This window comes from Pseudopipra pipra, chromosome 2 (assembly GCF_036250125.1).
Source record: "Pseudopipra pipra isolate bDixPip1 chromosome 2, bDixPip1.hap1, whole genome shotgun sequence".
NCBI classification, from domain to species: Eukaryota; Metazoa; Chordata; class Aves; order Passeriformes; family Pipridae; genus Pseudopipra; species Pseudopipra pipra.
This window is the reverse complement of record NC_087550.1, coordinates 90,944,819-90,966,688: the sequence shown is the minus strand read 5'-3', so window position 1 is coordinate 90,966,688 and position 21,870 is coordinate 90,944,819. Positions and strand designations below refer to the sequence as shown.

The following is a 21,870-nucleotide window of genomic DNA, read 5'->3' as shown; positions in this document are numbered from 1 at the left end:
AATGGTGCAAAATCTAGTCATAAGGCTGGAAAAACAGCTGCTCTGCGGGGAGTGTTCATCTCTCTGTTATCTTCTCTGTTGTTTCTGTTATTTTGAAGCATCACAAGCATTTGAGTGTAGAAGAGGGTGGCAGGTTAAGTCAGGACAAGCAGTAATCCAGGGCATTCTTAAACTCAGTGAATGGTGCTGCAACATCAGCTTTCCAGTTCTGTCTATAAACACTTTTGACATTATCTGTGACCTAAATTTTTCCTTTTTTCTCTCTGTCAACTGGGAAAAAATTTTCCCGTGTTTTGAAGACAGAGAAAGTATAGCTACTTGAGATGTGTAAACATAGAGTATGAACTTCTGCCTCTGTTGTAAAAAGCGAAGTCTAGGACAAAACCCTGCTAAAGTGCCTAACTTACCTGATGCTTTCATTTGCTTTGTGTTCAAAATTTTGAAGAAAAACACTGAAGATATGCATATTAAAAAATTGTGATTTTGCTGCATTGTTAGGCAATAATCTTCATTGCTCTTGCAAAATTTCATAAAAAATGAGTGTTACCAAATTATTTGAATTCTGCAATGATGTTCTGTCATTTTTGTGGCAGTCTGAAGGAAGGAGACCTCTAGGCTCTCTGTGCCCTTGTTGAATATGGAAGATATGCTGAGAGAATAGCAGAGAGAGGTCTAAGTCTGAAAATTCCTAAATTGTGTGCCTCATGTGCAAGGGTAATGAAGTAACCTTAATGTCATATTTTCTGTGTAAGTGAGAAGGTGCTTTCAGGAAAAGTGTCAGTGAAAGCTACTAACAGGCCGTGGAGCTCTTAATGTTCACTTTGACTTTGCCACTGAAAAATCCTGGGTGTTTTGTTGTAATCTGTTATTTCAACAGAGATGGCAAGTAGTTGAAATAGGAGTGTTTTCTGCTGACCTGGAGGTGAACAGCTTTTTGGTGGGGGAGTCTGCGTATTTTGTAGAGTTTAAATTTCTAAAAAGAAAACTGGCCAAAAGGAATGGGAAGTTGTTCTGTCGTTTCTTCTCTGTTATGGTCAGGGATTAGTTTGGTGGCAACTTGGATGGGCATTCACAAGCCTCCTGCCCATGTGAGCAGTTCTGTTCTGTTATGAGTTGCTGTCATAATCCTATGAGAAACAAGAATCCATGTTTTGAGTAGCTGAAATCCACATATAAAGGTCACATGTAGACCTTGCATGACACTTCAAAATTTCTCAAGACTTGGCAAGCCAAGTGAACTTCAGTAGATAATTTTCTTTGTATTTTGTTGATAGTGCATCTTTTTCTAGAATCCATCCTAAATTCTGATTCATTCCAGCTCCAGCCTGGAAATACCCACAGCAGTGACTTGACTAGACAACAGTTCTAGCAATTATTTTTTTATACACTGCATATGTTTGGAGATGTTTGCTAGTAATGATGGTATTTCAACTGGGACTAGAGACACTGTCACTTTCATTGAAAAGAGGTCTTCGTCCTGTTGTGCGTGATTTATCCATTTCCTGAGCTCTCTGAAGTGACTAAGACACAGGCTTTCGTATGCCAGAGAAGCAATTCTGTTAATATTATGGAAGACAGCGTTGACATTTGTTCAGTCAGTTGGGTGGAGCTTTTTCTGAATTGAATACAGTAAACTGATAAAAGCAGAAAATTAAAAATGAATATGATTTCCATGTAATACATGACATGTTTTGAATCTGACTGCAGACAGAAGAAATGAACTCATGTAACAAATAGTTGAACCTTAGAAGTGGCTCTAGTGGAGATAATTATCAGTAATATTTGTGCCTTTTAGTAGGTGATGAAGTTACCGAGCATATTTGCACTACTAAGTAATTCAATATTTTTATTAATTCCTATGAAGCCCCAAGTGCTGGTACTTCAGTTCTGATATGGAGATGATTCATGTACAATATATGATTGTGTAGATTAATATGTCATTGTGATTTGCAGGAAGTCATATTTAGAAATTATGCTGTTATGAGTGATTACAGGAAGGTTATACAAAGAACTTCAGTGATAAATAATCTTTTTTTTAATGTAACCTCAAGTAATCAAAAAACCCCATAATTTACACAGTTGTTTACTTTTCCAGGGGAAATTCAGCTCCTTTTTCAATTATTTCTTTGTCTACTACCTATGGAAGTGATATCTTAATAAAGCTAACTTAGATTTATCATAAAAACTATTTGCAGGTTTAAAGTAATTGGAAACTTCTTTCCAGACAAAATTGGTTTGTGCTTTTTTCTTTTTTCCTTTTTGTTTGTTTGTTTGTTTGCTTGCATATAGCATAGTGCTGTAAGGAGTGCGTGGTTTTGTTGTGGTTTTTTCCAAAAGGGAGATTGGAAAGAAGACACTTTGTTTTACTGCACCCAAGATATAGTGCAAGCATCGAGTTTGCCTTTTCTGCAATCTTGGAAATACAAGTAGCAGCAGATTTCCTTGGGCCTTGGTTGAAGGAGTAGGTTCAGGTTGTCTACAGAAAAGTTTTGTCCTCATCACCACAAAAAAGCCAAAACCCTTGGAACATTCAGGAAGGCTGCAACATCCTTCCAAGACAGGATAAGCTTATGGCAGTAGGTTTTCCATGCATGGCTCGTGTGGTGGCACATGGCAGAGGACTATTCTGCTTCAGTTACTATTCTTCTTCTTTCCTTGTTCACAGCATTCTGCCAGAAACCTGTTCTTCCATCCTCTCTGTTGCAGCGTGGTAGGAATCTTGAGATTCTTTTTTTTCTTTCAAAGAGGGCTTCTGCTAAACACTGTTTCTCCTTCAGGTTTGTCAAGGAACTGAATCACATGTTGAATCTGCTACAAGGAAGCCCTGACAAACTCAGAAGAATACTAAATAGGCCAACTAAATGATTCTTTTATTAGCTGGTACTTACAGTTACTTTGAAACACTGGTCGTCCTGAATTTTTAATAAGAAAAACAAGTGTGAGAATGCAAGAAGTGGACATTCAAATTTTTACAAAAGAAAGCAGATGTAGTTTTTATGGGAGTTTTTTAGGGGTTTTTTCCCTTTTCAGTCTTTGGTAGTTTTCCTTTATCTTTTTTCTAGTTTAAAAAAAAAATCTGCTGATCTGGCTTTTTAAAATAGTGGATGGCAAGGTAGTGGGCAGGATAAATGTTTAGCCTTTGACTAACCCAAAGTGAAAGAACTCCAGGCATCTCATCCTTCTCCACAAAGTACTTTGTTGTTGTAGCACACCATTAGATCCCTGCTCGACAATTACACCATGTCCTTTCATTGTTTAGTTAGTTGTCGCTGCAGCTGAAGAATGGACATCAACAGCTGAATCACTTTCAAAATGTGAATTTGATCAGGCAGTCATATAATATAGCTGATGCCACACAGAGCTTTACAAGTCCATTTGTTGAGACTGGTGATCTGTCATGTCTTTGTTCCTGAAAACAGATTATGAAATGCAGAGAAAATAATTGCTTCTGTAGATAGATCTGTCTGGATGTGTCACACAACTTGCTGTTATACTTACTTGCATTGACTGCTTCAGTACTGAGTTTTGGAGGTTTTTTTGGTTGTTTACTGTTGAAGTCTGAGGTGCAAAAGGGGAAAAAATAATGAACTTTCTTTTTTTTTTACATCTGCAATGGAACAAGAGTATGAGGTTTTAAATATTTTTTTCTGCTTGTTTCTTTGCAATAAAACATCAGAAATTTCCAAGACAGGCAAATGTTGCATGTCAGAGCTAATGATATAGAACTTCTTCAGTTGTCAGGGACCTGCAGAAATCATCTAGACCTCCTCAGTCCAGAATGATGTGAGCTATGAATGCATTAAAACACAAAAGAATGGTTTTGGATTTAGCAGATATTTCAAATGAGAGGTCTTCAAAGAATTTCCTTCCTCCTTTCTGGGTGAAAACTTGCAGTACTTAGAACACCCAACATGTCTTCCATTTATACAAGACAAAAGCTAGATTTGACATGTCAGATATTATAAATCTGACACAAAAATAACCTGGCGTTCTGTCATCTCTTTTTTTTATGGGAAATGGAATTTGCAGAAAATTATCCTATTACCGTTTTGTGTCTTTAAGCTTCGCTGTTGCATAAAAGGGCACAATCCAATTTGAAAGAAAAAAGGAAAATAATGTAATCTGAAAAAGAGATTTTGTTGATGTGAATAGGTAGCTGAACTTCTAGCCTGACAGTGATGAAACATGTCAAATATGTCTCTTGAAATTTTGAATGCTGTAAATCTTGGAACAAAAAGAGATATGGAAATAGAGTTGTTGTTGGAGTTGTTTTCCCTGGAGTAAACAAAGATCTGAAAGCTACTGTTCTGTCTTCATGTTTGTAGACTTTGTCTAGTGTTTCTGTAAAAAGAAAAAGAAATTTATACCAACTGTCCTAACGCAGATAACTGGAGGAGCAGGGTTTGTGGGTTCTCATCTTACTGACAAACTAATGATGGATGGCCATGAGGTTACAGTTGTGGACAACTTCTTTACGGGCAGGAAAAGAAATGTGGAGCACTGGATTGGTCATGAGAACTTCGAACTGATAAATCACGATGTCGTTGAGCCCCTGTACATTGAAGGTAAGTAGACTCTGCTTTGGTATTTGCACTTTGTTGTGCTTTACCCTTCTCAGTATGTGTGCCTTTAAAGAAATAAAATTTATGCACTAAATTCTGGATTGATCTATGTAATAGCTCTGTGCTTTGTTTATTATTAGTCTATTTTCTGTGACCACTATGGAGTGAGAGGTTCAGAGTGCTTTTGTCTTTGAAATCTGTTCTTCATGAGTGGATGGGAGGAAGGAGATCTTAAAAATTTCCTGATGTGACTGATTTTGTGAGAAGGCAAGATGGCAGTGGGTCAGTCTGCCTGTTCCATCCATTGTCTCATCTCCCTGTGTGCCTGCACTGGCTTACACACACACAGTCTGCAGTCCAGATATTTCATTAACTGCATGGTTTAATTCAGGGCTTCAGTTACCCTAGACTTGCATCCTGCAACTGTGTATGGTCAGTTGAGAGGAAGCTAACTTCCCTTAGTTCCCTAAAGTGTCTTCTGTAGAAAACATTGCTCCTACTTTAGGTACAGGCATTCTACAATCTGTAGAATAGGAAAACAGCAGCACCAAATTTCCCTGGTTTTCAACAGAAAAACAAAAAAACCTACCAATCCTAAACAAGGAAAGAAACAGAAAAACATTCTGCTTCAAAGTAGTAGCTCAACATCTAAACTGTCATAAACCTCAAACTACTACGCCATAGTGTAAGATAGCATTAAGGTAGTTGTATTTGAGATACATGGATTTATAGACTTCTATGGGAGTATATAAGTATATAATGAATCAATGAAAGGATTACTCAAATTACACTGCAGTTCTGGTGCGTTTGCTCCATCCTTTTAAAACTCTGTAGCAATAGAGTTGTTCATTTTTTAAAACAAAAAAATGAATCTCAGTTGTATTTTTTTATTCCTGCTAAATGTAATGGATGGGATTTCACAAAAAAAATCTCTAGCACTTGCATCTCTTGTGTAATAGCTCGTGATGAAGTCCTGACAACACTACTGGAACAGTCCTGCATAAGCACATGCTCCTGCTCTGTTTTGACAATACACTGGTTTAGTTACTCCTGTTATTTTACTTCAAACCTTTGCTTCTACAGACAGGATAATGGGACAAGGATCTTGACTCCAGGTGCTGGTAACTTATACTTCAGCCACTTCAATTTCCTAACCTTTCACCTGCATTACCTTATTTCTGACTGATAGCACCTGAAACCTTCTCAGAGAATTATCATCATTGCTAATACTGTTGCCCAACGAACTAGGCACTAATGAATGGGAATTCTGAAATCCTTCAGCTGCCTTTCCATCTTCTGTGTAATTAAGACACCAATTCCCCAATTTGTTCTGACAACAAATTATAGCATGTTATTCAGTGAGTAGTTTATTGCATGTCTTCTCATCCTTCAACAGTGTAAATTGAAGCTGGCATGGCTATATGTTAAAATAAAATTAACTTTCATACACTAGTATAAGAACATGATAAAATTTGATTTCATTGTAGAGTTTAGAGTCCAGTTTAGAGGCAGAGGGGGATAGTTCTTGCAACAGATTAACAAGTTTGCATACAGATCAGATACTTCTTTTCTTAGTCCCATTTTCTCCTTTTTACTTGTCAGTAGAAGTTGCAATGACTGTGAACTCATGATAAAAAGTAGGTTTGTATCTAGAGAATTTCTGCGTATTTGCTGTCCTGTTTAAGCCAGGTCATATAAGGTTGTTCGACAGTTGAATTCCAGAGAGAGCAATCAGTGTTTTATTTCTGATAGAGACCTCATTTCTGGTCTAGAAAGAACAGTGATTTCACTTTTGATTTGGAAAAGTGAATTTAGTCTTGAGATGCATAGCTTTGAGCTTCACAGTGGTGCCTACGCACAATCTGCCTTGGCTGCGTCATTATCTTTGATCCATGGCATGAAGTGGCTCTCAGCATTCTTGAATCCTGATCTAGATTGGGCAGAGACAATAATAAATCACCTAAACACACATTTTATTTCTTAGGCCTGTGATAACTCTGGTTAACTGTAATGCTGAATGTCTTTCTCCTCCTCTGCTAGGATTTCCTTTGCTTTAGCATTTGGTAATGTCAGTGGAAAAGGCGCGAGAACATAGCTTTCACTTGGGCTTTTTCAAGCAGAAGAACAAGGTTCCTGAATTCTTTAATGGAATGAAAGTAGTTTAGGAATCTTGAAAGATGGAAAATAGTAAAAAAAATAAATTCTAAAATAGTTATATTAACCCTTTTTTTTCCTATTTTAGTTGAATTCTGCATTTTTAAAATACTTAAGGTTTTTAAAGTTATTCTCATTTCAGCCTTATGCTTGTATAGAGGTTTAATACACTAATAAATGGATTTTTTTGATACAGAAAGACAGTTTTTTTTCTGAAGAGTGGTCTGTAAAGAAAAGAATCTCTTGTTACTCTTCTTTTCTATTATCAGAAAAAAAATGCAGAAATCCACCTTTACTTATATTCTGCCTCATTCTCTACATTGTTTCAGATTGCAGTCTCCCTGAGATAGTTACTTGTGAGCACTGTGGCACATGTTACTACTAATTGTAGTGTAAAGACATACAGATATTATTTGAAGAACAAATGAGAATGGATGCTTGATCTGGTGTTACTGTGATCCACTCCACTTCAGGGTAATAAATTGCATTAAAAATGCTAAAGGAAATTTTAGATTAAATAAACGTAGGTCATAAGTAATGTACTTGGTTTACATAGTGGCTTCAGAATTAGTTCTGTCTTGTTTATACCCACCTTTGCATTAGAGTTGACTGTGTATTTGTAGAAAAAATTAGGTTTTGTTTTTATGTAATTTTAAGCCCCTGAAGTCTGTATTTTTAGTGTGAAATAGTTATACTTAAGTATGTGTATAAACAAAAAACAAAACAAAACAAAAAACCCAAACAAACAAACAAAACAGAAAACTGCCATGCAGTCTCCCAAAGAACAACCTCAACCCCAAAAGCACATACATGCCTCCACCCTGGGAAAAAAAGCAACCAATCAACCAAAAAACCTTAAAAAAAAAAACCCCACACCATACACTCCTCAAAACCCCCCAAAACACACACACACAAAAATATAAGCCACTTCCAAGGTGATGTAGTAAGATGGTAGTCATTCTACAAGTTGGATTTCTAAAAAGCAAGTAATGTCTCTCAATTTTCAGTCTTGAGGCCTGGTTATCAAATGCCATTAGGCACACACACCTTTTCTGCAATAGCTCCAGCAGTTGAATAAATGTGAAAGAAAACCTCAGACAGGTATGCATAGCCTATATCCTCCTCCCACTGGTGTTTCTTCTTCTTACTTCTTCAGCCACCTTTGGAAGCCTTAAAACAATATTCTGTAAGGTGATAGATGCCTATTCCCTTTAAAACTCTCCCACCTGAAAAATGTCCTCAGCTGAACTATTTCACAGTTCACATAAACACACTAAGGCCTTGGGCTTCTTTTTGGTTGTTTGTGGAGTTTTTTGTTTGTTGGTTTGGTTTTGCCACACCTTTCACAAATTTGAAACAAACATGGGCCTAAAAATGCCACAGCTTTCCAGTCAACAGTGAAAACCCTTAGAATCACAGAACCATCAAAGTCGAAAGAGAACTTTAAGATCATCCAGTCCAACTGTCAACCCAGCGCTACCATGTAACCCCTAAAGCCACTAAACTATATCACCCAGCACCAGATCCAGATGCCTCTTAAACACCTCCAGGGGTGGTGACTCAGCCACCTCTCCAGGCAACCTATTCCAATGCCTGACACAGTAACACTGAAAAATTCTTTTGTAGTATCTACTCTGAAGCTTCCTTGTCTCAGCTTAAGGCCATTTCCTCTAATCCTCTCACTGCAGGCATGGCAGGACAGACTGTCCCCCACCTAACTACAACCTCCTTTCAGATAACTGTGGAGAGTTGATGAGGTCACCCCTGAGCCTCTTCATCTTGAGTCTAAACAAACCCAGCTCCCTCGTAAGACATGTTTTCTAGACACTTTATGAGCCTTGTTGCTTTTCTTTGGACATGCTCCAGCACCTCAATGTCCTTTTTAAAGTGAGGGGCCCAGAACTGAATGCAGTACTTGAGGTATAGCCTCACCAGTGCCAAGTACAGGATAACAATCACTTCCCTCATCTGTTCTTGATAGAGGCCAGGATGCTGTTGATCCTCCTTGGTGCACTGTTGGCTCCTATTGAGCCAGCTGTCAAACAGCACCCCAAAGTCCCTTTCTGCTGAACAGCTCTTGAGCCACTCCTCCTCAAGTCTGTAGCACTGCATGGGGTTGCTGTGACCCAAGTGCAGGACCCAGCACTTCACCTTATTGAACCTTATGCAGTTGTCTGTGGCGCATTGATAAGTCTGCCCAGGTCTCTCTGCAGAGCCTTCCTACCCTCAAGCTGATCAACACTCCCACCCAGCTTAGTGTCATCTGCATATTTACTGAAGGTGCACTTAACCCCCAATCAGTTGACTCAATTGAACTGATTTCATTTCACTAATCACAGACGTTTTGAAAAATATTGGTATAACACTTCTAAAATTGCAGTCTGTGGCAGCTGAATGCAAAACGTTATTGCAAAAAGGTTATTTCTTTTTTGGGCAGAGTAGTGAAGAGTTGTTCCATTCTGATGTTCAAAGACTTGTTCCTACAAATGCATGTACACTGCCTAACTGACAGAAAAGTGAAATGACAGAGAAGTGTGTGCAAGTGGTAAATAAGGATGAACTATTTTATCACTTGTGTCCTGAAATTAACTCATCTTCAATTATTTCCATTAAATAAAGCTGTTTGGTTTTGATCTTGGTTTCTTGTTTTGTATTAATTCTTCATGCCAGCTGTCTGATTTCTGGAAAAACAGTTCTTAAATGTTGGCTCTAATTTCAGTGACTGTTGTGAATGCAAAGGTAGTTTTGGCTCATCTGAATTTCACTGAAAAGCTTTCAAAATGATAGAACAAAACCACATTTTGTAAGTTGAGAGAAGTGCTGTAAGTATGTGGCATATATAGTTATGAGGAGATGGGCTTTCAGAGTTTTCAGGAGGTGTTGCAGTTGTTAGTTACAGGCATAGGTAAGTAAAATAAATTTATAGAACTTTATTAGATCATTTGCTTGACTGGGACTACAAAAAGCTTTTAGTTTTAAGTACTTTGCTAGCTTGTGGGTCTGAGTTGACTTTAAGGCTAAAACCAACAGTCTCACAAAATCGGTCAAAAAAATAGTCTATAGCTTCCTGAAGTCAGGATGATAACATTTTACTAAACAATGTTCTCAGGTAACTTAGAGCATACAAATAGAGGCACAGGGAGTGTCTTCAATACATTCCTTTTTCTTTTTTCTTCTGAACTTCCAGATTTTTCCCTTCCTAGCCTTTGTTCCCTCTGACAGATACTTAATACATTTAACTTGGTGGTTTTAGGTTGTTCAGTTAGGGAATGTTACGGCAAGGCAGAGGACATATGCTGCTTAATTTTGTTTGTCCAGAGCTGAGTGCACTGGTGCCTCAGTCTCTGGAGTGAAGCTCTCCAAAACTCCTCTAATATGAGCAATATGGTAAACCTTTATGAAGTTATTCTAGTTTGTCTGAAGTTACAGACAGCATTTTTGACATCAGGGAAATTATTTTTACTTTTAGTCCTTTTTAGTTCGGGGCAATAGAAATGTCTCGCTTCACTGGCCTGACCTACAGTAATGGAATTGGCATAGCTCTTTTTATGTTCAAGCTGTAGAAACTTGTTTGTGCACTTCTGATCAAAGCTTTTCTGCTTAGTACTTCCTGATTAGCAAATACAGTGATGGATGCAGGTGCTTAGTGGACTTAGTGACCCGTTTAGTCCTTTCTGGGACTATGACACGTGTTGAAGGCAGAAATTGAAGATGGTCATTTCCTAGCATAGGAAAGGTGGTAGGTTCCTCCCTTACCAATCACTTAGGAAACATAGAGAGCACATGCATTATTATGGCTAGAAAATAAAGAAAGATGATATGAAGGAAGGTAGTTTAATTGCAATATTTTGTAGAAGTGAGTGCTTATATTGATCGTTCTTGTTTAGCATTAAGGAAAACACAAGACTGAACATTCATGTCCAGATTTAGGTATTGCAGATTCCATGTATGCTAAATTTTAGGGATTTTTTTTTAGCTTTTCACCTAGAAAAGGGCATAATTGACAAGTGTTAGTTGCTATTTATTTTCCAATATGTTACTTAAACTTTATGTTGAGCATAGATTTCTACGTTTGCCACTGTATATCTGGCTTGAATGTTTATGCCATCTTCTGTGTCTGTGCTATTTTGAAATGAATTTAATTTTTTGCCTTTTTTCCAGCAAAATTATAACAAATTTATTTAATCTTTCTTTATTACTAGTCTACCATTCTGTGCTTGGTAAACTACTTGCTGCTGTGTTCCAGTGATTTAGAGTGTTCTAATCCCCAATATGAGTTACATACAAAACTTTCAGAATCTTATTGTTACCATTTGTTCTTCTTTTATGGTCCTTACTTACCTATGTAAAGCTTTGCACAACCATTCACACGATTATTTTCAAATAATGCACTGATTTATTTGCAAAGCTAGCTCAAGGCTTCTTGGTGGGCAGAATTAAATGCTGTAAAACTTTTTTTCTTTACCTCATGTAATAAGGAAGAGGTGTGGAGGTCAATAACTAGATGTATTTCTTTCTGTCCTCCAGTAGCTACTGTCCCAGGCACCCAAACAGTTAAGCCTGTGAAAAGCTGTAGCTAGGATAGCTTTCCACAGTTATGCCTGGAACAGAGTTAAGTTTCCTGCTATCTTAAATAACTGTCAGCTTTGTGCTAGAGCACACGAGGTTGTCAGCCAAGCTAGGTAGGTGGCTTTGTCTGGCTGACCTGATGAAATTCTGAGACAAAAAAATAGTAGATATTTTTTTAGACCTGACAGTTCATAGAGAGAAGGTGGAAGGAGAAATAATTGTTCTGTCTCAACATCGTCAGTTTGATGGATCAAATGTGACAAGTTTGCAGGAGAAATTTGTCTTTTCACCCTGCTGAAATGTCCAGCATTCTCTAAATGTTTTGGAAAAACAGTGATGTTTTCCATTGGTCCAAGGCTTGATGTACTAAAGATTCCTTAATGGGCAAGAGGGAAAGTCCTGGAGCTGCTTGTCTGCCTGTCCCTTTGATCTAGAAGATGGCCATCTGACACTTGACAAATGCCCCATCTTCCATCTCTCTGCTAGTTCTGCTTTTGCTGAACCTTTTCAGCACAGAGTTCTATTTTTGCCTTTGTGCATATGGGAAAAGTACATTGTGGCAAACCATACTGAGACAGCCAAGACTGTACTTCTGGCAAGGAAAACCTGGGTTTTCCCCCAGCTCCTTCTCTTTATTTCATTTAAAGCAATTGTTAGCTGGGAAACAAGGAGAAATGAAGGACTAAAGGGATAAGAGTGTTTTCACTTTTCTTTCTTTTTTTTTCAACACTGTTCATGACACTTAATTTTTTGTTTAAAAATAAATAAATAAACTTGAAGATTATAAAACTTTTGGGGCTTTGTATTTATATGCGTTTGTTTCTAGCTAACAGTTATATGACCACTTATATGATCACAGGCCTAGCTGTATCCTTGTGTGGCAAAAAGGAAGGTAGCTTTTCACCCTGTCTATCTGAATTGTCACATGGCATTAAAGGAACCCCTCTTATAGGAGCTGCTGATTGTCAAAAATTCAGCAGGTATTTGAAAAAAAAAACATAAATTAAGTGGATGGAGAGGGAGGCAGGAAAGAGTTCACTACTGCTTCAACAGACTAGGATTGGGCAGTAAATTACTGACAGACCAAAATGCTTTTGAAGTGATATTTTCACTTTGCAAAAATTTCACCACAGCTTGCTGAAAACTAGATTTAGAAGAGGTTATGATGGAATAGGTAGGTAGAAACAGCATACAAGTCAGGTCAGAGTTCAACTCTGAGTTGGCTGCAGGTGACTTCAACTATCGCTTTGTTCATTTTTCTGAGCCACCGTTCTCGAATTGCCTGCTGTCTGTGAACAGCGTTCAGTGGCTTCGCTAAGAATTCCTTTTGCCAGCTTCCAGTCTACCCTTTTCTTTGCTTTCATGACTGTACCATGCTGTGGGAGGGGGATACTTATATTCAGAGGCATAACTTGAGTCAGTCAAGTTATTCATATTCAGGGCTTATCTGTAGGAGGCATGTCAAACTTTAACTGACCAACTAAACTTTACCCCGTGCTACATTTTTGCTTTATTTCCCCAGCACAAAAATTGATTATAATTTTATTCACTGCTTAAGCTTACAATGTCAATAGTGACCAAAGCAAGGAATAATCATTCCATGTCACTCTTCATTGTGCAGAGCAATTAATTAGCTTCGAGTTGAAGACAGAAATCCTAAAAGTTTCAGTTGCATTAGTAATGCAGGAAGGGCTTGGAATCAAGCCTGAGCTGAGAGCTTGCTTCCTCCAAGTCTCGCTGCATCAGGCAGTCTTTGGATGCTATTTATGTTTTTATTATAGGTGCCTTGTATGGCAAGTTTTCTCTTGATGCCGTACCAAAGTTGATAGTGGTTGGAAATACTGTATTGTGTTAATTCAAGAACAAATAGCAGAAGATTTGCTACATGAAATTGTCACCAATGTTACACAGCTGCCAAAACTGTATCTCTCTAGCTTTCTGGGCCGTTTTGACATCTTTTAGGCAGCTGTTCATCTCTGCTCTAGAGGTAAACACCTGTAGACCAAAGACAGCACAGGAGCATATAAGAGATAGATACATTTTGTGGTATCTGCTCGAGCATACTGACAAATACTATTATTCTGTCATGACAATAAAACTTGCAGTGAGAGTCATGCAGATTGCCTTAGAAACTCATCCTGTATTTATTCTGGTAGTTAATTGTTCTCTGGGGTGAGGTTTGACTTGAAATAATTTCTCCTTGTTTTGGTCACTCTTGATATTGTAAACTTAAGCAGTGAATAAAATTTAATCATAATTTGTTTTGCCAGATTTCTGATGTGGTGCCAATAATGCAGGGCTGCAGCATTGGGTAAACTTTGACATGCTTGCTACAGATAAGCTAGTATGCACTTACCTGAGCTATGTTACATAGAAGGCAGCAACTGAGCTTGCCCAGTAGGCTGAAACACAGCAGTTAATCTAGAAAACCTTGACATTATGTGCAAGCACACTTCATTAAGGATTCAGAAAGAAAGTAGGTTAAATATTTTACCATGTCAATTTAGCCAGTATTTTTAAAGCATTGCTATCAGAACATGTGCTTATCTTACAAAGGATGTTATGTTTTAGTATGAAGGAGGTTTGTGTTTTGAAGACTTTTAACTAATTTTCATTCTTTTATTGATTGCTTAATAGACTATTGAAAACTGTGCCTTTCACATGGATAAATCAAGCCACTTATATATACTGTTGCTGTAATTCTGTGCTTTTTTTTATATTAGAGAGAGAGGTCAAAAAGCAAAGGATTGTGTGTTTACTTTGTCAAATGAAATTTGAGAATCAGGAAGGAAGGGAAGTCTTCAACAGGAAGTAGATTTCTCTAACATTTCAGTGTTCTCAGATAGTTGTGAGCAGGGATAACTTTGTATTTGATTTTTTATTTTTTCATATAGTGACAGGACGAGGGGTAATGGCTTTAAACTGAGAGAAGGTAGGTTGTTAGAGATAGGGAAGAAGTTCTTTACTGTGAGGTTGGTGAGGCACTGGAACAGGTTGCCCAGAGAAGTTGTGGGAATCCCATCCCTGGAAGAGTTCAAGACCAGGCTGGATGGAGCTCTGACCAACCTGGTCTAGTGCAAAGTGTCCCTGCCCATGGCAGGGGAGTTGGAACTAGATGATCTTTAAGGTCTCTTTCAACCCAAACCATTCTGTGTTTTTCCCTACTAGATGTAGCTCATATACAGCTTGTGTTGTGTAAGCAAGTATAGTTATATTTAAATGGAGAAAAAGAAAAAAAAATGTTCATTTGAAAGTCAGGGATGCTTCTACCCTGTTTTTAGTAGTAAAATTCATTTAAAACTGGAGAAAAACATTCATTATGTCACAGATGCTGTGAAAGTTAAACCCAACAGAGGGATGAGAGAAATCAATATGTGGTCAAAATACAGCTTTATTTTTTAATGTTGTGATTTACTACTGCTTGTTAATAATAAAACACCTAAGGAAATAATTAAGAGGAAAAAACGTTTGACCAATGGTGTTCTGTTCTAGGGCAAGACAGCCTTATGCCATGCAGTATTTTCTTCTGTCAGAATAGCACCTGGCCTTGACTTTTCCAGGTTCTGTCAGGTTGCAGTGCTGAGTCTTCTTAAAAAAAAAACCTCACTACTTTTCTTTTGAAATACAAAGAAGGAATTATTTTCCCTCTCTTTTGTCCTGCCATTCTGATTCATCTCCTTTTGATTGCTTTTCTTGGTTGACCTTGGTGTAGGGAATTTGTTTTTCTTAAACATCACTCTCTCTCATTTGATCTTATGTGTAATTTATTTTTTTTTTGCATTCACTTATCCATAGCTGTTTTTTCACGTAGTTCTGGCTGGCTGTTATTCATGTTACATAGAGGACAGAAAGACATTTACATATTTACAACAGTCATGTTATAAACAGATTGCAGGTTGAGCTTTTGAATGTCGAATACTGTGAAAATTTTCATTGCTTTGTTTTCATTATAGTTGAACAAAAAATCCTGGTTTCCCTGTAGTGTCTTCAACCTTTGCATTCCTATCTCAGACAATGAATTTTGACTTGTGTAGGTTAATTATATTTCATAACGGGGAGTGGAGGGGCACTGAAATCTCTGTGTTGGCTTCTGGTTTGTGTGTATGTTTTCTTAATTAAAGCTAAAATGCTGTATTATCCAAAGCATAGCATAGAACAAAGGTCATCATCATAGGGAAAAAAAGACAAAAGTTACATGCCTGTTTCTTGCCATATATATTTAATATATAAATATGATACAAACCCCATTAATATTTCATTGACAAATGGTTTAGAAATAAAAATACAATATTTATTTTTCCAAATGGTTCCTCATGGTATTACAAAAATATTTCTACCATTTTTTGCATCAAATTCCATTTCAGAAAATATTCTGAAGCTTGTAGTCACTTAAAAACTTGAGGGTAACAGATTGTTGCAAATAGTTTTGCAACTTCTAAACATTTCTGACATACTCATAAGTAAAGTTTTTACAAGTGGAAAGTGTGAACACCAACACAGTCATCTGTATCTTGTCAGCAGTGTTGATATATATATTATGCTTTAGGTTCTGTTTTACTAAAAATTAAGTCTTTCTAATGGTTGCAACAGGTTTCTATACATATTATCTGTAGGTAGCAATACAGGAAGTGTTGAGTTCCTGTTCTAGGAAATGCAGAGGATTAATTGTTTCTTGAATCTAATGCTATCTCCTTTAATATGTTAATGGGAAAATAATAATGCTCCCCCCCTCTATTTTTCTCTAGTGGACCAGATCTATCATCTAGCATCTCCTGCTTCTCCTCCAAATTACATGTATAATCCTATAAAAACATTAAAGACCAACACTATTGGGACATTAAACATGCTGGGTAAGTGGAATTTTTTTCTTACTTAACTTGATTAGAATAATATAACCTGGACAAAGTTGCTGGGGAGAGGGGAGGATGGAGCAGATAAGTTGTACATTTTAAAAAGTTGTTCCTTTAAGAAAAATAAAGTTGGAGGTATTTTTACTGTCTTTGTACTTTTCCTTTAAATATATCTACAAATGAACACTGATAACTTGGCTGTCAAAGCACAAGAACTTCATGCCTGTAACTTGGCTATGGAGTGTGCAGTAATTATAAAAGTCCCAGGAACAGTTAAGAGCGTGTTATTTTATAGCAGGGTTTTGTTCACGACTGCACTTTTCACTTTGGTGACTGTGGAATGTTCCCATGATTGCCATGAGTGACTGTTCCTTTCTGCCACAGCAAATGTTGAACTAGGTGGAACTGCACCCTCTTGTGCATGCCTTGGCTAGCAAATTCTGAAAGAATGTTTAATGTCTGGCTTCATGCTAGATAATTACAAGGCAATGTTTTCGGCTTTGTCTGTTAGGTTTTATGCTGGGAATGGGTCTATGAAAAGAAGACCCTCAAGCATTTGCTACTTTTTCCTTCCATCTTTGATCCATTTGATGTATGCTGCAGCTTGATCTGTGTGTCAGTGATCCTAAGAGTTGTTATGAGTCAAAAAAAGTCTCGGGCATTAGCTCAGCTGAGTTTCTCATCTGAGTGATACTCCAAAGTGTACAATTCAGAGAATTAAGTGATTTAGAAGCTATTGAGGTACCGGAATGGCGTAGGTGAATGGCATATACTTTGATTTGCCATGCCAACTTGGAGACCAGAAAGTCACTGAAATAGAGTGCAGGGATAATGTCAAGTGATGGATAGGATCATCCAGGCAGTTTGAAGGGACATAATAGAAGAGAAATTATTGATTCTTGTCCTATAATATATTATTCTCTAACACTTTCTTTACATAGCTTATCTTTAAGCTATGTAAAGAAGGATTTGGTAATCATAATATAGTGTGTTATTTCAAGATCCTAATTTCCTAAGTGGTTTATGCTTACTTGGCCTTTATTTAGGTTGTAATACATTAAGTTCTTGGATCTTGATTCATTGCAACTTTTAGTCCCAGAAGCAAACACATCATATGTGGGTGCTGCTCTGCTGTTTCTTAAGTTTTCTAGTTTGGGAATGTGAGCTATGGATGTGATTTACAGCTAGATCTGTCCAGTGAAATCAAATTCTCTTTAAAAACATGTAAAACAGGATCACACTGAACCAGCTAATGTGACTGAAAGATTCTTGCACTTGCTCTTAATTGTGTTTTTCTTTCTCGATTGCCCAAAATTTAGGGTTAGCTAAACGTGTTGGAGCACGGCTGCTACTGGCCTCTACATCAGAGGTATATGGAGGTAAGAAGGATAAAACAACATTTAGAGCTTTTTAGATATGACTGTATATAAGGGTATTTACAAATATTTTGGCAGATGTCAGAATGATAGATTTTCATCACTGTCTTAGCTTGCCTTTTTATCAGATGTACTTCTCACACTTCAAAATTGAATGCACTTCTAAGGAATTGTGTGAAATGTAAGATTCTTTCAAATGCATAGTTCAGAGAGAAGCTGTTGAATTGTATAACGCAAGTGATCTACTGAAAGTCACCTTTTTATAGATCTTCATTTAAGATGGTTTTCTTTCCCCATAGATCCTGAAGTTCACCCTCAAAATGAGGATTACTGGGGCCACGTGAATCCAATAGGTCCAAGAGCCTGCTATGATGAAGGAAAGCGGGTTGCAGAGACCATGTGCTATGCATACATGAAGCAGGTATTAAACTTGTATCAGATTCAGTGTTTTTTCTGTAATTAATGAAGGCTAGTGTATGGCAAGACTGTAATATGTGTATTTAGGAGTAGGCGGGCAATAGAGAATGTCTTGAGTAGGAACACATACTATAGCTGCAAAATTTGTTTTCTTTAGTGGGAAGGTTTTATGGCTCCCACCTGTTGTGTTTTCAAATGAGCAGTGCTCTTGAAGAAAATGTGCTTTAGTCTTCTTAATAGGTGTAATATGTCTTTCAGTATCATAAATAGTTTTTAGATTAAACTGAAGTGACCTTACTGTGTTGAGAAGTGAATACGGCTGAATAGGGCCATTACTGATAAATGTAGAATGTTTAATGAGCATAATCAAAATCAGAATATACAGGTAAAAATGAGGAAATTCTTTAAAAAGTACTTTCAACACTTTTAAACACTTTAGTGGTAAAAACATGTAGGTACAAACACAGACCTTAACAAAAGATATGAATACTTAGCCATGTGATGTTCTTTTTAAGATAAATACAGTAACATGAGGATAAAAATGCAGTTTAAAATTTGTGAAACGATACGTGCCAGTTTCCCTGAGTTTCATAATCAACAGATAGAAACTCATCATAAACTAACACAGCATTGACTCTTTACCTGTATATGAATCTTGCTTAATTGTGGTTCAGCAAAATCTCTGGGGGATATTCAAGTAGAAAATGTGGCACACTAAAGAAACTTGTATCAGTATTTCTTGTTGATTTGCAGCCTTAATATACAAAAGTATAAATCAAAAATAGTATTCTAAAATTAAAATTCTGTAAAATTTTAAACGTTTAAATTATAAAATACTAAGTGCTTTTAAAAACCTTGAAAAGAGAATCAAGCTGAAGTGATAAGACTTTAGTGATGGTATTTTAGCACAGAGATTGTAGTAATTTTGTCTAATCTCCTCTGCCAGACAGAGAAGGCAGAGGTTCCAGTCTCCTCTGTTCTATTTTAAATCATTTAAGGTCCAATATGGTGGTACTGCTCTTGTTCAGGATGACGTCTTTGATATTTCACTGTAACAGAATATTCCTCGTCAGTCTGGAAATCCATTTGCAGTTGGAGAAGATTGCAGTTTTTATGAGAAATTCTTGTGCTATGGCGTATTGAATTTTTTGCAGGTTTGTGGTACACACTGCAGTATTCTTTTAGAAGGGCAAGACTGGAGGTAATTTTGAAAATCATGGGCTGTATCTTAAAACCACAGGAAGAGTCATGATAACATTTCATAAATTTTATGCAGGATTTACAACGGATAATAAAGATTTGTGAGGTGGAACTGCAGTGCCCACATGCATTAAGTAAAAACTCATGATGCAAATGAACTCTCTGTCCTAGGGGCAGCTCTGTGATATATTTCTTGTACTTTATTATGGGTTAGTGAAGTCTGCCCAAGCTTGTCTCATGTTCAGATTTATTCTGAAACACTGTTGAGCTGGTGGGGGGGTGTTAATGTTTAAATGATAGGCCGTTACTGGTGGAGGAAATACTACCTTTTGCTAGTGGGAAGGTCTGATTTCCTCTGTGAAAGTAGGTATTGTGCTTTTAAGAGGATTTTCAGTAGGAGTGACATAGCCCAAAACAGTAGAATTTGCAGGATTTCAGGCTAAAATATTTCCAGCTTCAATAAAAAGAAGAAATGGGCAAACTTAATTTGCATTTTTTTATGGCTTCCAAAGATGTCCGTCATTACGCACATTGCTAGATGCCTTAAATACCTAATAGTGTTTCCAAAAAAATATGAAGGACAACTAAACTTTTACTTTATACTTCCAGACAGCCAGTTTGAATCAGAGCAGTTCTTGAATCTACCCAAAGATGGCTATTCACTGTTATCAGAGTTCCTCAGTAGCCTGTCCCGACCAAGACCTTTTTGGTGCACTCTTTTCTGCTGGCAGTGTTCTTTTGTTCACTTCTTTTGACCCTATGAATAAAGCATTTCTTGACTGTTTACAACTGTTTCTCTCCTGTTTACAACTGCTGTCTTTAAACAAACCCGGAAGTATATAGTTATCAAAGAGTCAGAGGGTAGTAGTAGCATTCAGGAATATTTAAGCATCTGATTGCAAGGAGAGGTGAGGAGTGAAATATTTGCTGCAGAAATGCAGCACTCACAAATTCAAAGCACATACACAAGTCCATCTCATCCACTGTGAGGCACTCGAGCATGTGGTTTAAGAGGATATTTGGTGTAGGCTTCTGGGAGCAGCTCTTCCTTCATAGATTCACATGGAAGCTCAGGTCAGCCTTGCTCCTTAGTGCGAGTGGAGGTGCTTGCTTCTGGAACTTTTCTCAAGTTTCCTTGCCCTGTTCTTCTGAGAACTGAGTTGCGACCTCTGATTCGAACTTCTTCAGAATTCCCTTCTCTTCATCTTTTTCAGTGCTTGCTAGCACTCCCTCCTGGAAAGCCTTGTTCAGTTCACTCAACTGCCTTAACCAGATGGAAGCCATACTATTGAAACTCTCATAAAAAACAGGTTGTCAATCTATTTGCTTCCTTCATTCTGCACTCTTAGCTTTGTTACTCGCCGATCCTTCACTGTTCTTCTGAAGTGCTTTTTTGCATAAACTTTGTATACAGGTGTGTGACTTGGTATGGAAGTGATATGATTGCACAGCTAGTGATTTTTCTCCTTCACAGAACTTCTGTTTTACTAGATAAGGTCATACCACCATTTGTCAAAATATTCAGTGTTTTCAGAATGCAACTAAGGTCTTCCTTTGGTATATGTATTGCCTCTCTACTCCACTCTGGTGAGACCCCACCTGGAGTGCTGCATCCAGGGGTGACTTTGCTAGTGGGAATATTGTGGAAGTAGTCATTGTTACACGTTGTTAATACTCAGAGTGACTGGACATAGGTAAGAACATAGTATAAGTATTCACAGGCAATTAATACAAAAAGGAGTAGAGTTATTCAACATACTAAAAAGATCACTGCAAAGGAGATGTTCATCAAACGTCTAAAGGAAACGTAGGACAATTTTTAAGTAATTGGCTCCAAAATCTCTTTGTCTGTGCAAGAGTTTCTTTTGAGAAGATAGAACTCAGTTTTAAAGGCACAAATGAAAATTCAACTGCATAGAAAATAGATTTTTCAAAGCAGTAGGCTGCAGAGAAAAGCTTTGCCAGGTGACACTATGAATAAAAAGATACTGATTTTAAAAGACAACATTACAGAGGAGTGAGGAGAATAAATAGAAGGGAGCAGAAATAATGGATTAATTGTGACTCTGAGTAAGTGCCTATAGAGAACGTGTTGTTTTTCTTTTCTACATCCTTTGGTAGTTTCCAGCCAATACTGGAAAACAAGGCTGCTACTATAGCTTGTGCAGAACAAGAGAGCCTTTTTTATCAGCATTGTTTAATGAGTTATTTTTATCTTGAATACTAGTGTCTAAGTGCCTTATTTTCTATACCTGTTATTAGTGGCAATATCTGGAAAGCCCACATGAAATACAATCCCTCCCTGAAGGAGTCAGTGTCCTATTTAAGATAGAGTGCTGGGTAAAACAAAAGGAGGAGCCACTCTATCACAGTATGTCTTTCCAGATACAGTGAGGGTTTGCGGAATGGCTCTGTAATATGCTGCTAGAAGTATATGTTTGAAGTGTTACACTGCTGTAGTTTTTTAGCTAACAGGAAATAAAGAGTATGTTCCCAACTTGGTGCATTTTGCATGGAAAAGGACTTCTGATCTTTTCAGGGTTTCAGCAGCGCCAAGTGGATGTTTTGAGGTTATGTTTTTTGGCTCTGTTGGGGATACAAGCTTGTTATGTGGCAAGGACTGTAGCTTTTCCTGTGGCACAAGTTAACTCCCTGGTTACTGTTAGATTACAATTTAGTTGCAAGTGTAAACAACATTTGATAATGACAGATGAATCTTTACCTGCAGTTAAACAGAACTGA

The 21,870-nt window shown here is 37.3% G+C and overlaps 1 protein-coding gene across 1 annotated transcript in view; it reads left to right on the top strand.

The window, feature by feature from the left end:
- Positions 1-21,870, top strand: part of UXS1 (UDP-glucuronate decarboxylase 1) — a 55,709-nt gene that overhangs the window by 21,061 nt on the left and 12,778 nt on the right. Inside the window, exons 6-9 of the mRNA XM_064646375.1 lie at positions 4,385-4,565; positions 16,031-16,135; positions 17,455-17,514; positions 17,811-17,932. Coding sequence (XP_064502445.1) covers positions 4,385-4,565; positions 16,031-16,135; positions 17,455-17,514; positions 17,811-17,932 — 468 coding nt within the window. The remainder of the gene's footprint in view (positions 1-4,384; positions 4,566-16,030; positions 16,136-17,454; positions 17,515-17,810; positions 17,933-21,870) is intronic.